The sequence below is a fragment of the Mustela nivalis genome, assembly GCF_964662115.1.
Source record: "Mustela nivalis genome assembly, chromosome: 13".
Classification (NCBI taxonomy): domain Eukaryota; kingdom Metazoa; phylum Chordata; class Mammalia; order Carnivora; family Mustelidae; genus Mustela; species Mustela nivalis.
In genome coordinates, this window is record NC_139032.1 from 63408792 (window position 1) to 63422303 (window position 13512).

The 13512-nt window shown below is 41.5% G+C and overlaps 1 protein-coding gene across 4 annotated transcripts in view; it reads right to left on the reverse strand.

Moving 5' to 3' along the window:
• Nucleotides 1-8732, reverse strand: part of TEX10 (testis expressed 10) — a 66010-nt gene extending 57278 nt beyond the window's left edge. Inside the window, exons 1-3 of one of the 4 annotated variants that reach the window (XR_014302280.1) lie at nucleotides 7720-8732; nucleotides 3036-3224; nucleotides 132-844 (exon numbers count right to left, since the gene is read on the reverse strand). Coding sequence is in view for 2 of the 4 variants with exons in the window: in XM_082696771.1 (XP_082552897.1) it covers nucleotides 132-844; nucleotides 3036-3215 (893 nt within the window). In the remaining 2 variants the exon portion in view is untranslated. Of the gene's footprint in view, nucleotides 1-131; nucleotides 845-3035; nucleotides 3225-7267; nucleotides 7661-7719 lie in introns of those variants that run through there. The other 3 variants (XM_082696771.1, XM_082696773.1, XM_082696772.1) reach the window with 3 other exon arrangements.
• Between the last annotated feature and the right edge of the window lie 4780 nt (nucleotides 8733-13512).

The following is a 13512-nucleotide window of genomic DNA, read 5'->3' on the forward strand; positions in this document are numbered from 1 at the left end:
TGAACTTTATAACTTTTATATGAAAACTATAAAAGACAACTGCACGTCTTCCCACCATTAGCCATCAATGGTCAGTAGTTAAAATTCAACATAGGAAAACTGAGTGTGGACATAACTGAAATCCTTCTTACCGTAGCCTGAACTGTGAACTGACATTTGGCTGTGAACCCCCATTTTCATAAACCTGGATGTGCTGCTGGTCGTTGGCATGTTCCTTCCAGTTGATAAAAATGGAGTTGCTAGTGGCATGGGGATTTTCTTTTTGTTCCTGAAGTCCTTCACTTTCTCTCAACCTACTGGATCCATCTGCCAAGGCCTGAAGGAATTTACTGAGTCTCACTAAGACTTTCAGCCTCCACTGCTGAGAAGTGAGTCTCCGATTAGGATTTACAGAAAGTATCCAGGACTGGGATCTGTCTCTATTTATCAGTCCTTTGGACAGCTGCTGATGAGAAATAAGTTCTACAAAATTCTTAAGCAATATACTGCTACGGCCAGTAATTAAGGCTGGGTACTGTTCCAGCAGAATGTCCAAAACTTTCAAAGAGTCCTCCTGAATTCCTTCAGTAATGTGAGTCATGGCACTAGAGAGATGGGCACTTACCAAAGGAAAAAATGGAGAAATTTGTTCAGCTCGTATTTTGGGGGCCAGGAATTGAAGAAGTTGAACTGCTGCTAATCGTACATTAGCATCTTTATCTGTAAACACAGCAGTCACTTCACTTAATATGTTTGAAAGGTGTGCATCAATTATAAATGGGTACTGAGACAAAAGGTCTTTAAGTCCAAGAAGAGCACTTTGTTTAACCCCAGCATTGTAGTGATGCATCTGTGACAGCAAATCCTAAAAGTAAAAACAGAACATTTAGGTATACATGAATACTGTAACATTTTCAAATAAACATGCTAATCAAAACTACAAACCATAAACTAACACTCCTTAGGGAAGCTGCTTCAGTAAGTATTTTCTAAACGTTACCTAGACTCTATTAAGAAGAGAAACACTGTTTTATCTTTAAAATAGATTTAGTTTAGAGGCCCTTGGGTGGCTCAGTCCGTTAAGCTGCTTAAACATCTGCCTTAGGCTCAGGTCCTGATCTCAGACTCCCGGGACAGAGTCCAGCACTGGGCTTGCAGGGAGCCTGCTTCTACCTCTCCCTTTTCCACTCCCCCTGCTACTTCCCTGCTTATGCACATAAGCCCTAAAAGATAAATAAAATCTTTAAAAATAAATAAATAAATAGATTTAGCTTTAAAAAAACATTAAATAATTTTCAGTTAGAATTTTCTCTTCTTGAAATTGACCTGTATGAAGGCTTAGGCGTGCTATCATTTGAAGTGACAGCAATCATAATTAAAAATTTTTTTTAAAAGTGACAGCAATCATCACTATTTAAAGAACTACTATATATATATCAAACATACGGTAGGTGCATTTATATAATTTAACAGGCCTGTTTTGCCTATTTTAAATGGTTTTTCAGGGGTGTGTGTGCCCATCCTTAGTATGACATTTGACAATTTTATTTGTGGAATAATTTATATAATTTGTGAAAAAACGTAACTTCAAATATCTTTTCAATATTATTTAATTTTCAGAGCTTAAAAGCAAACTAGAAAATGTTTATCCTCACAAGAACTTGTTCATAAATGTTCCTAACAGCAATACATGTAAGAGTCAAAAAATGGCAACAAACTGGGTGGGGGATGGGCTACATGAGGAATGGGTAGGGCATTTGTGATAAACACTGGGTACTGTATGTAAGTGCTGAATCACTGAATTCTACTCCAGAAATCAGTACTGCACTACATGTTAACTAACAAATTTAAATTTTTTTTAAAAAAGTGGAAATGATCAAATGACCATCAACTGACATCTGATAATATGTGACATAACCACGCACTAAACTACTCCTCAAAAATACAAAGAATGAAGTACTGTTCTGACAGATATGGTGTAACATGAATGAACCTCAAAAACATGCTAAATAAAAGACCAGTAACAAGAGAGCACATATTATTCCATTTATATTAAGTGACCAGAATCAGCAAATCTATATAGATAGCAGGTAGCTTAGCGGCTGCCTAGAGTAAGAGGAAAAGAATGGGGAGTGACTTTTTTTTTTTGAAATTCATGTGACAGAGAGAGATCACAAGTAGGCAGAAAGGCAGGCAGAGAGAGAGAAGGTAGGGAGGCAGGTTCCCTGCTACACAGAGAGCCCAATGCGGGACTCGATCCCAGGACCCCGAGATCATGATCTGAACTGAAGGCAGAGGCTTAACTCACTGAGCCACCCAGGCGCCCTGGGGAGTGACTTCTAATAGGTACAGGGTTTCTTTATGGAATGATTAATATGTTCTAAAATTAGATTACAGTGATAACAGCATAACTCCATAAATATATTAAAAACTACAAAATAGTACATTTTATTTTAGGTAAGCTCCACGCTACACACTGAGCCCACTACAAGGCTTGAACTCATGACCCTGAGACCAAGACCTGAGCTGAAATCAAGAGTCAGACACTTAACCAATTAAGCCACCCAGGCACCCCTGGAATGGTATACTCTAAATGGGTCAATTTTATTATGCCTAAGTTACATTTCAATAAAGCTGTCAAAATTTTAAGCAAAAGTACTGCTCAAACTTTAACTACACATATTTACAATGAACCTATAAGTTATATGCTATGAGTTCAAAATGAGTAAGACAAGATGTTCATGAACTATAAAAACAGCTGGAAAGCTGTGTCATCAAAAACCTGATACATCAAAAAGTTAAACATAAGAATTATTTCCAGAGCATATATTAAATTATCAAATAGTTATACAATGAAGAAATCACTGTGGGTTTAGTTGAGCAAGTCTTTCTAGAGGAGGTGGGAAAGCTTCAGTGGCAACTCAGATTTGGTTAACAAAAAAATTCCAACCATCAGCCATCTATAAACCCTCAAAATTAAAACAACTTTTCACAAAAATCATTCTAGATGACTTCAAAGAAAGTATGATTTTATCAAAATAATATTTACGATTTACCTTTATGTTAAGCTTTCTATTGTTTGTTGGAAGAGCTCCATCTTCTTTGAGTTGCTCAGGCAGATGTATAGTCTTAGTTTTAAAGTTTGTAACAGTAGCATTTTCTAACTTGGGTTTCTTTTTACCAACTTTTAGTTTTACTTTTTGAAAATCATCTTGGCGTTTTCTTTTTTTGGTCATTCTTCAGTGCTATAGTGAAAAGAATTTTAAAACAATGGGTTAAAAAAAAGAAACTTAAAAGAATAAAGTGGGTGTACAGAACTCATTATTTTTGCAGCATGTTGGAAGAGGTTTCAATTAGAGTTGAGGCTGGTTCTAGGTATAGGAGGCTAATTTTTAGATAGATGTTAGGGAAGATAAAGGTGGAGAGGAAGTTAGGAAGGACATGCTATGTCCTTCTAAATTCTAAAATTTATTTCAAAGACAATCAAGAATCAGAGCCAATAAGAACTATGCCAAAGGATCAAAGTATCAAATGGAAAATACCTTTACCAAGAGGTATACCTTAGCCAAGAGACACTGTAAAGAGGAGTCATCAACAGTAAGGCAACAAACCTCCCATACGTTTGTCAAGGGTTTCTAGCCAAGGAATGTTCCTCAAGCAATTGTGCTAAATACAAATCTTTGGAAATAAGGTCCCATCTAGGGTTTGGAGGGAGTGAGGGGGGAGAGAACACATTTGCTCCTGGCCCCTCAAAGTCCCTGAGGAACCTCTACTAACAAAACTAAGTTTTTAAATGCAGCCTGTAATAGTCAGAAGTCATTTCATGAACCTATGGGGCGCCTGGGTGGCTCAGTGGTTTGGGCTGCTGCCTTCGGCTCGGGTCATGATCTCAGGGTCCTGGGATCGGGCCCCATATCGGGCTCCCTGCTCCGCAGGAAGCCTGCTTCCCTCTCTCTCTCTCTCTCTGCCTGCCTCTCTGCCTACTTGTGATCTCTGTCTGTCAAATAAATAAATAAAATCTTTAAAAAAAAAAAAACATTTCATGAACCTATGCTGATGTTTGAAAAAAGTTTAACATTCAGAAATATGTAGCAAGGAAAGTTAATGAGCATTTCATGAGTAAGGGAAACAGGGTATAGATCAGTAGAGATTAAGCCTAGTATAGGCAAAAATGAGAGAGCAGTATTTTGAACAACAGGGTAGGTTCAGATTAGATATCCAAAAGCAGGATAAAAAGCAGTATAAAAGGAAATCTACTGTAACAGAGGGGTAAGGAACAAAGACTAGCTAGGCCATTGTTGTAATAAATAACTTGGGCATAAACATGTCATCTTGCACTTCCCTCTCTATACCACATTCTTTCAACTTACATCCAAATCTTCCCATTTACACAAAAAAACTTTGATCTGTGCCTCCTATCCATTCCCAGGCCACTTCTTAAATTCTTTATTTCTACCCTAGGCTGTTTATTAGTTTCCCCCATCAGTATGCTACCTTTGTTTTTAGTGTCTATTCCCTAGCCCATCAGGGGAGTCACAAGAGAGATCTTCCTAAACACAAACCTGACGAAGGCTCAGGACTTTGCAGCTATTCTTTTACTTCCTTACAGTAAGAACATAGCATGTCCTTCCTAACTTCCTCTCCACCTTTATCTTCCCTAACATCTATCTAAAAATTAGCCTCCTTTACCTAGAACCAGCCTCAACTCTAATTGAAACCTCTTCCAACATGCTGCAAAAATAATGAATTCTGTACACCCACTGTAATAGGTAAACTGCCTCTGAAATACGTAAAACTTCTCCTGGTCTACCATAATCATCCTATGTCCAGGTATTTTTTTTTTTTTAAGTCACAGTACTGTAAGTCAGAGTCCAAAAAATTTGAGTTGAATGAAGCTTTACATTTTTTTTTAAGATTTTATTTATTTATTTGACAGAGAGAGATCACAAGTAGACAGAGAGGCAGGCCGAGAGAGAGAGAGAGAGAGAGAGAGAGAGAGAGAGAGAAGCAGGCTCCCTGCTGAGCAGAGAGCCCGATGCGGGACTCAATCCCAGGACCCTGAGATCATGACCTGAGCCGAAGGCAGCGGCTTAACCCACTGAGCCACCCAGGCGCCCTTTTTTTAAGATTTTATTCATTTACTTGACAGAGAGAGATCACAAGTAGGCAGAGAGCCCGGCAGAGAGGAGGAAGGAGGCTCCCTGGTGAGCAGAGAGCCCGATGCGGGGCTCGATCCCAGGACCCTGGGATCATGACCTGAGCCGAAGGCAGAGGCTTTAACCCACTGAGCCACCCAGGCACCCTGAAGCTTTACATTTATTGTGAAATAAAATAGCTTGTGCAAGACCAAGCAGCTCAAGTTCCAGGAATCCAGAAGCCAATGACCTATAACATTATATCCAAATTTACATGATTTCAAGGTTTTAATACATTAGAGCCCCTTAAGGTAAGTAGAATTTGGCTACATAGGTTAAGAGCAGATTCTAGAGCCAGACTGATTCATTCAGTTCTTATCCAGACTGCCACTTTCTAGCCGTAGTTAAAAGTGTGCCACAGTTTTTATTCACAAAATAGGAATAATAATACTTACATCATATAGTTATTATGAGGTAAGATTACTAAGAAACAAATGAGTTCCTATTTGTAAAACTGCACCTGGCACTGTCAAATATATATAAGAACAAACATGTATATTTTCTTTCTTTCTTTCTTTCTTTCTTTCTTTCTTTCTTTCTTTATTTAGAGAGAGACAGTGAGAAAGAGCATGAGTGAGGAGAAAGTCAGAGGGAGAAGCAGACTCCCCATGGAACTGGGCGCCTGATGCGGGACTCCATCTCGGGATTCCGGGATCATGACCTGAGCCGAAGGCAGTCGTCCAACCAACTGAGCCAACCAGGCGTCCCAAACATGTATATTTTCTTCAAGTCTCAGGACCAGTACATATCAAGCACAGTATTAAATGCATTATGTACATTAATTAGCATTCAATTTTCACAAAATCATGTGAGCAAGGTGGTGCTAAATCCATCTTAAAGATGTGGCTCAGAAAGATCTGTCAGACCTGTATTAGGGAATTGAGGAGGGACTAAGGGCTCTGAAAAATCAGCTTTATGTTATACAAACTGGAATTAAGGTGAGGACTGCAAACCAAAGTGGCAAAATGGTTTCTCATTTCATTTATACCAATTCCAAGTATTCATCCCACCCACCCCTCTATTCTAGTTTTTTTAAAAAATGGTTAAGCAAAGCATAAAAAGAATATTCACCCTGCCTCTTTTAATTAAAAAAAAAAAGTTTTCATTGATTAAGCAAACATTTTGTGAGCTTTCCCTACAATTTTATTACTAGCTAGTACCAAAGATGAAAATAAATGGTACAAGACAGAAAAATCAAAATGAATTAACCCCAATTCAATCTTTAGCCACTAACTACCTCACCTGTGGCCAACATACTCACCTGTGGCCAACATACAGCCTGTCAAGCTTATGTCATATTATCCATCACTTTGTATCAGTCACACTAATTTTGCTGTTACGAAAATTAAGAGGGCTGATCGCCATTCCTTGGCTTTTAAAGCTGGTATTATTATTTTTGAGTGCACAGAGACCATTTTTATACTAGGAATTTTTAAAGTTCTATTACCTATTTGTTATTGTCACTTTAAAATAAAGATTTTCAGAGACGCCTGGCTGGCTCAGTAAGTAGAGCATGCAACTCTGGATCTCAGACTAATGAACCTGAGCCCCACCTTAAGTGTGGAGAAGACTTAGAAAAAAAAGCTTTTAAAATAACTAAATAAAATTTTAAAAAATACAGATTTTCATAGTACGGCACAACAAACATTTCGACTAAGCCACTTAAACAGTAGCCGGTACTGAACAGAAGGTGCAAACTCCAGTCTCAGGGGATAAACTTGGACATCGCTGGACCTCCTACGCGGGTAAGCCCCTAAAGTTCTAAAACTGAATTTCATATATTGCAATTACAGGTCTCCTAATTGCAACACAAAGGAGATTCCAGAGTATCAGAATTTCGACCGAGTCAAATTCCAGCTAATCTGTCTGCCACCCCATTACCCTAATTTCCAACTTCTTTCAAAAAAAAAAAAATTAATAATGCATACTGCAATTTTCTTTAATAATCCCCCCGCCAACCCCTTACTCTCACGAGTTCCTCCCAACTCTACTGAGGGGGTCAATCGGAGAAACCAGACTTCTCAGAAAGTAGATGCCCCAAAGTGTGCCCAATCCGAGAACTTCCGATGACGCTCTGCTCCCCCCCCACACACCTGGACGGCGACAGGGCCGTGCAGCAGACGCCCGCTCATCCCCACCACCCGTCTTGGTCCAGCAGCCCACACGTGAAGAGCCCCGTGGACGGGAAGAACGATCGTTCCTTCTACTCCTGCGGCCCGCGGTCAGGAACACAGTCGAGGAAGCGGGGCCCAAATCAAGGCACACCGGCCTAAAAGTCTCCGAGACGCGAAACCGCGCGAACCCGCCCAGTCACTTGCGCTTCAAAAGCCCGCGGGGTGACCCACCCCCGCACTGCCCAGCTCCGCACCCAGACCCCGCTCCGCACGCAGACCCCGCTCTGCAGCAGCGCCTCCGGACGGCCCCCGGGGCGCGCAGACCAGCCACAGCCGGCCTGGCCCGCCTGGGCCGCGAACCGGGGGGCAACGGCTCCGCGCGCCGTCCCGCGCCCTGGGAGGGCCCGGCCCGACGGGCGGCGGCCGCTCACCTGAGGACCCGGCCGGGACCGGAGCGCGGAGGCACAGAAAAAGAGCGTCCGAGCAGAAGCCCAAGGGGTGACGGCGTGCGCCGCCGGCCTCAGCCTCTCGTCCCCGAGCGTGTTTTCAAACCACCTCGTCCTCACGCGGCCGCGTCTCCTTCCGCCGCCCGGAAATCAGGGCCCCTCCCCCGCCGCGCCGCGATCACGTGACAGCGGCCCGCAGCCGCGCGCAGCCGGGGAGGCGGGAGTGGGAGAGGTAGGCCCCGCCCTCGGGAGGAGGGGACCAGCCGGAAGCCCCCTGCGCTCCGGGAAGCCGAGGGAGCAGAGCGCAGGATCCGAGGACAAAGCTAGGCTCTAAGTCCGGCCCCGAACTTCCTGGGCGTGCGTGGTGGGAAGGGGTGTCGCCCTGGTTACGGCTGCTGGAGAGCGTACCTATTCTCCCCTCGTTAGACCGCAGTTCCGCAGACCCGGAGCCACCTTCAGAGAACAGAAGTTGAACTGAATTGGGAAAGGGAAAAGTTTCAGACTGCTAGAACCATAGAATCCCTGAGAACTTTAACCTGGATGGAGCAGTGAAGAATTACTCCACAGAGGGCAAAATGCACGCCGTAGCTAAAGCCTGAAAGTCTTAGCGGAGGATTTTCTCTGATAGTTCAGTATCTGAGGACTGAGATTGCTGCTACTGAAATTAAGTGGGCCCAGGGAAGTGAAGAGAGAAAATGAATGCCTAGAAAGGGGATGAGAAAGCAAGGAGAGTGGTTCTTTGAAAGATACCCTTACCTAAGACTGGCGGGAGGGGTGAAGGAAAGTACTGGCTGTGGATTTGAGACCTTGATTCAAATGTGTCTCTACAGCTTATCAGATGTAAAACAGTAAAGCTGACAACCATATGAGCCTCAGTTTTACGAGCGGAGACACAAGCCCTGGGACTAAGAAGATTCCTACTCTATGACCACAGATAAAGCAGACCCAGATACCCACCTCTCTTCCCTGGCAACGCAGCCCTACTACCACAATCTGCCTTGCATCCACCGTAAACATACTTTGGAGAGTCATCAGCATTATATGGTATTACATGGTTTTAAAAGTTATGAGACTGGGTGGCTCAGTTTGTTAAGCGGCTGCCTTCGGTCATGATCCCAGCGTCCTGAGGTCGAGTCCCACATCTGGCTCCTTGCTTGGCAGGGAGCCTGCTTCTCCCTCTGCCTCTGCCTGCCACTCTGTCTGCCTGTGCTTGCACTCGCTTCTCTCTCTATGACAAATAAATAAATAAAATCTTAAAAAAAAAAAAAAAGTTATGAGACTGGATCAGAAGAGGAAAGGCTTATTGCTAGCCAGACATGTCCCCTCAACTCCAGATTCCTAGCTAACAGCTTATTCAACATTTCCTTTGGACATCCTATTTATACCTACCTCAAGGTGAACATGTCCCAAATGGAACTCCTGATTTTCCCCCTGAAATTTATTCCTGCTACAGCTTCTTCATCTCAAATAGGAATTTTAAACGTTCTAGTTACTCAGGCCAAAAACCCAAAGAAAGGCTTCTTCCACATCACACATCTAACTCATCAGGAGATTCTGATCACATCAAACGTTTGCAGACTTCCACCACTTCACACCACTTCCTTTCCTATCATCATGGTCCAAGCCATCTTACGATCACAATAAAAAAAACCTCTGAATAGGTTTCCCATATCCATCACTGCACTCTACTGTCTTCTCCCTACAATCTAATAGTAGAGCAGCTGTGTGATTAATTTAAAATCTAAGTCAGATCATGTCATACTTTTAATCAAAAGCCCTTAATAACTCCCCATTTCATTTGGAATAAAGTCAGAGTCCTTACCATGGCCTCAAGATCTGCCAAATTCTGACATTTCACTGAACCTCTGGATACTCCTTCTACCACTCTCTCTTTTTTCATTCTACTCCAGCAACACTTGCTTCTTGCCTGTGGCAAGGTGGCCCACCAGGTAGTGATACAGGGGACAGAGTGCTTGGCCTGCCCAAAGGAAGTAGCCAACTTTCAGCTAACCATTGCCATGAAGAAATGGAAATCTCATGTTTAAGGAAACAGAAAATAAGAAATCTGATCTTTAGGGTGCCTGGGTGGCTCAGTGGCTCGGCGGGGAGCCTGCTTCCTCCTCTCTCTCTGCCTGCCTCTCTGCCTACTTTTGATCTCTCTCTGTCAAATAAATAAAGAAAATCTTTAAAAAAAAAAAAAAAGAAAAAAATCTGATCTTTAAATATTGGTGAACAGGCACCTTTTTTCCTCCTTTTTTTTAAGTTTTTTTGGTTTGTTTGTTTTGTTTTGTTTTGTTTACAGAGAGATCACAAGTAGGCAGAGAGAGAGGAGGAAGCAGGCTCCCCGCCGAGCAGAGAGCCCGATGAGGGACTCAATCCCAGGACCCCAAGACCCCACCAGAGCCAAAGGCAGAGGCCCAACCCACTGAGCCACCCAGGCGCCCCTCCCTATTTTTAAAATAGTAGGGTGCCTAGCTAGTTCAGTCAGTAGAACCTGAAAGTCTTGATTCTTTTTTTTTTTAAGATTTTATTTATTTACTTGACAGAGATCACAAGTAAGCAGAGAGGCAGGCAGAGAGAGGGGGAAGCAGGCTCCCTGCTGAGCAGAGAGCCAGATGTGGGGCTTAATCCCAGGACCCCAAGATCACAACCCAAGGCAAAGGCAGCGGCTTAACCCACTGAGCTACCCAGGCGCCCCTGCAATTCTTGATCTTGAAGTTATGAATCCAAGCCCCAAATTGGGCGTAGAGATAACTTAAAAATAAAATCCTGGGGCACTTGGGTGGCTCAGTTCATTAAGCATCTGCCTTTGGCTCAGGTTGTGATCCCAAGGTCCTAGAATCGAGCCCCATGTGGGGCTCTCCACTTAGCTGGGAGTGTGCTTCTCCCTCACCTTCTCACTCTGTAATCTCTCTCACTTTTGCTCTCTGTCAAGTAAATAAATAAAATTTTAAAAATACTAAAGGGGTACTTGGGTGGCTCAGTTGATTAAGCATCCAACTCTAGATTTGAGCTCAGGTCATGATCTCAGGGTTGTGCAGAGTCTGTTTGAGATTCTCTCTCTCTCCCTCTGCACCCCCCCCCCCAAGTGCGTGTACTCTCTAAATAAATAAAATATTTTAAAAAATAAAATCTAAAAACCAAAAGACAAAACACTGTGTGGGCCAAACAAAATACTTAAGAGCAGGTTGCTAGTTTACAACCTCTGTTTTCAGACATGAAAAGCATGTACATAAAAAGAGGATTTTTTTTTTAAGATTTAATTTATTTATTTGATAGAGATCACACGTAGGCAGAGAGGCAGGCAGAGAGAGAGGAAGGGAAGCAGGCTCTGAGAGCCTGATGCGGGGCTCAATGCAGGGCTCCATCCCAGGACCCTGAGATCATGACCTGAGCTGAAGGCAGAGGCTTTAACCCACTGAGCCACCCAGGTGCCCCTGGGTTTTGTTTTTTTGTTGGTTTTTTTTTTTTTTTTTTTTTCAGTTATAGGTGATGAACTCAATAGTTGCAAACATCATCTGCTTAGCTGAACCAGAACAGGCCTTTGATAAATGATAAGCATGTAACTAATCCCGGTCTTTGACCCATGAGAGAAAAATATGTACAGCAAACATGGATTCTAGAATCTGTGGCATATTTCATTTTCAAAACTCAGTCTAATTGGCCACAAAAACTACAATATTAGTTTCCTGGGGCTTCTGTAACAAAGTATCGCAAACTTGGTGACTTGTACAACAGAAATTTATTAATTCCAGAAACTAGAAATCGGAGATCATGGTTTGGCAGGGTTGGTTCTTTCTGAGGGCTCTGAAGGAGTTGCAGTTTCATGCCTCCTTCTGGCTTCTGGTGGCCTTAGATGTTCCCTGGGTTGTAGATGAATCCTCTTTCTCTTCACATTGTCTTCCCTCTGTGTGTGTCTGTCGGTGTCCAAGTTCCTCTTTTTAGAAGAACACAAGTCATATTAGATTAGGGACCACCCTAGTGACCTCATTTTTAACATAACTGCCTCTGTAAAGACCCTATTTCCAAGTAAGATCACCTTCTGAGGTGCTAGGAGTTAGGACTTCAACATACCTTTTTGGAGGGACACAATTTAAATCCTATCAGACGCCAAGATCTGTTTCCAGAAATGTCTGTATTTAATCTGAACAATATCTCTTTTTTGTCTGTACTCAGAAGCATCACAAAAGTCTAGATTAAGTAATTTACTCCTATACAATTTATACAACCTATACAATTTATATAACCTTTGCAGCTTCTCTGTTTCTTCACCAGGCTTCCAGTTAATATTTGCCTCTGAAATAGGGTAATGCTCCTAAAAAACAACAACAACAACAACTAAATTAACTCTTATCTTATGTTTCAAAGCTACTGCTAACACAAAAAACAGAAACTCTTTGAAGAAAGCTGAAAAGTATGACTTCAAATTTGATACTATAATCAGAGAGAAAAAGTCAAAACCCATTCTCTAGGAATCAATACAATATTTGCAAATTAGGTAGGTCACTGCCTGGTACACTTTAAACCCTGTCAATAAATGGCAACAAATGTTACTATGAATGATGTATCATTGCAGAGTCCCAGATGCAGAGACACAGAGCAGAATATAGAAGGCATGAATTTGAAGCAAGAGAGGATTGCTTAGTAATCAGAACTAAAACTTTATAAAAATTTTAAACAACTAAATGAAATAATGGAAGCATCAGAAAAAAATTAGTAAAATACACATGTAATTTAGGGGTTGAGGAACTTTCTTTGAAAATATAACAAACTTAGAAGCTATTGAAAAAAATATAAACAAAATTCATGACATTGAAAAAATTTAATGTGATATGGCAAATGACACCAATAAACAAAGGGCAAAAAAAAAAAAAAAGCTTAGGGGAAAGATTACAACACATATGAAAGATAAATAATTAATATCTGCAAAATCCAAAGAGCATTTACAAATTATTAAGAATATGACAAAAACAATCTGATGGGGGGAAAAGTCCAAAAGCAATGAATAGCAATTCACACACAAAAAAATCCAAATGATCAATAAACTTCGCAAGCCTCTCAACCTCACAACTGTCAGGGAAATGTAAATTAATATAACAGCAGGATATAACTTCTCACCAAATTCACTACAGCTATAAACCAACATAACACCTACTGCTGGTAGGGATGCAAGGAAAAGTGTATTCTCATCCTTTGCTACTGGAAATGTAAAATCATGTCACCATTTTGGAAAGAAGTCCGAAAATATCTGAACAAAGTTTTCTTTAAATTTATATTCTTTCAGTCTAGTAATCCCATCCCCTGAGAATTTGTCCCATAGACATAAAACCATCAGTCCAAAATATATGGAAGATATTTATTTCAACAACATCTGAGTAACAAAACATTGGGAAGAAAATGGATTTATGGGGCACCAGCCTGGCTCTGTCAGTGGAGCATGTGACTCTTGCTCGTGGGGTTGTGAGTTCAAGCCCCACACCATATTACTAACTATACACACTCTGTCCTACAGGAGATGTCTAGAACTCATAGATCTTGCTTAACTGTAAGTGTAAATCCATTGAACATCAACTTCAATCTCCTTCCTCCCTGGCAATCAACATGCTGTTTTCTGCTTCTCTAAGTTTGACTATTGCAGATCTAATCTACATGTCTTAGATGAGTCTAAGAAGAGTCATACATTATTTGTCCAAGCATTGATTTTTAAATGCATGCTTGACCATTTCCTAAAACTTGAAACATTAATAAACCCTATAATAACATACCCGTAAGTCCCAT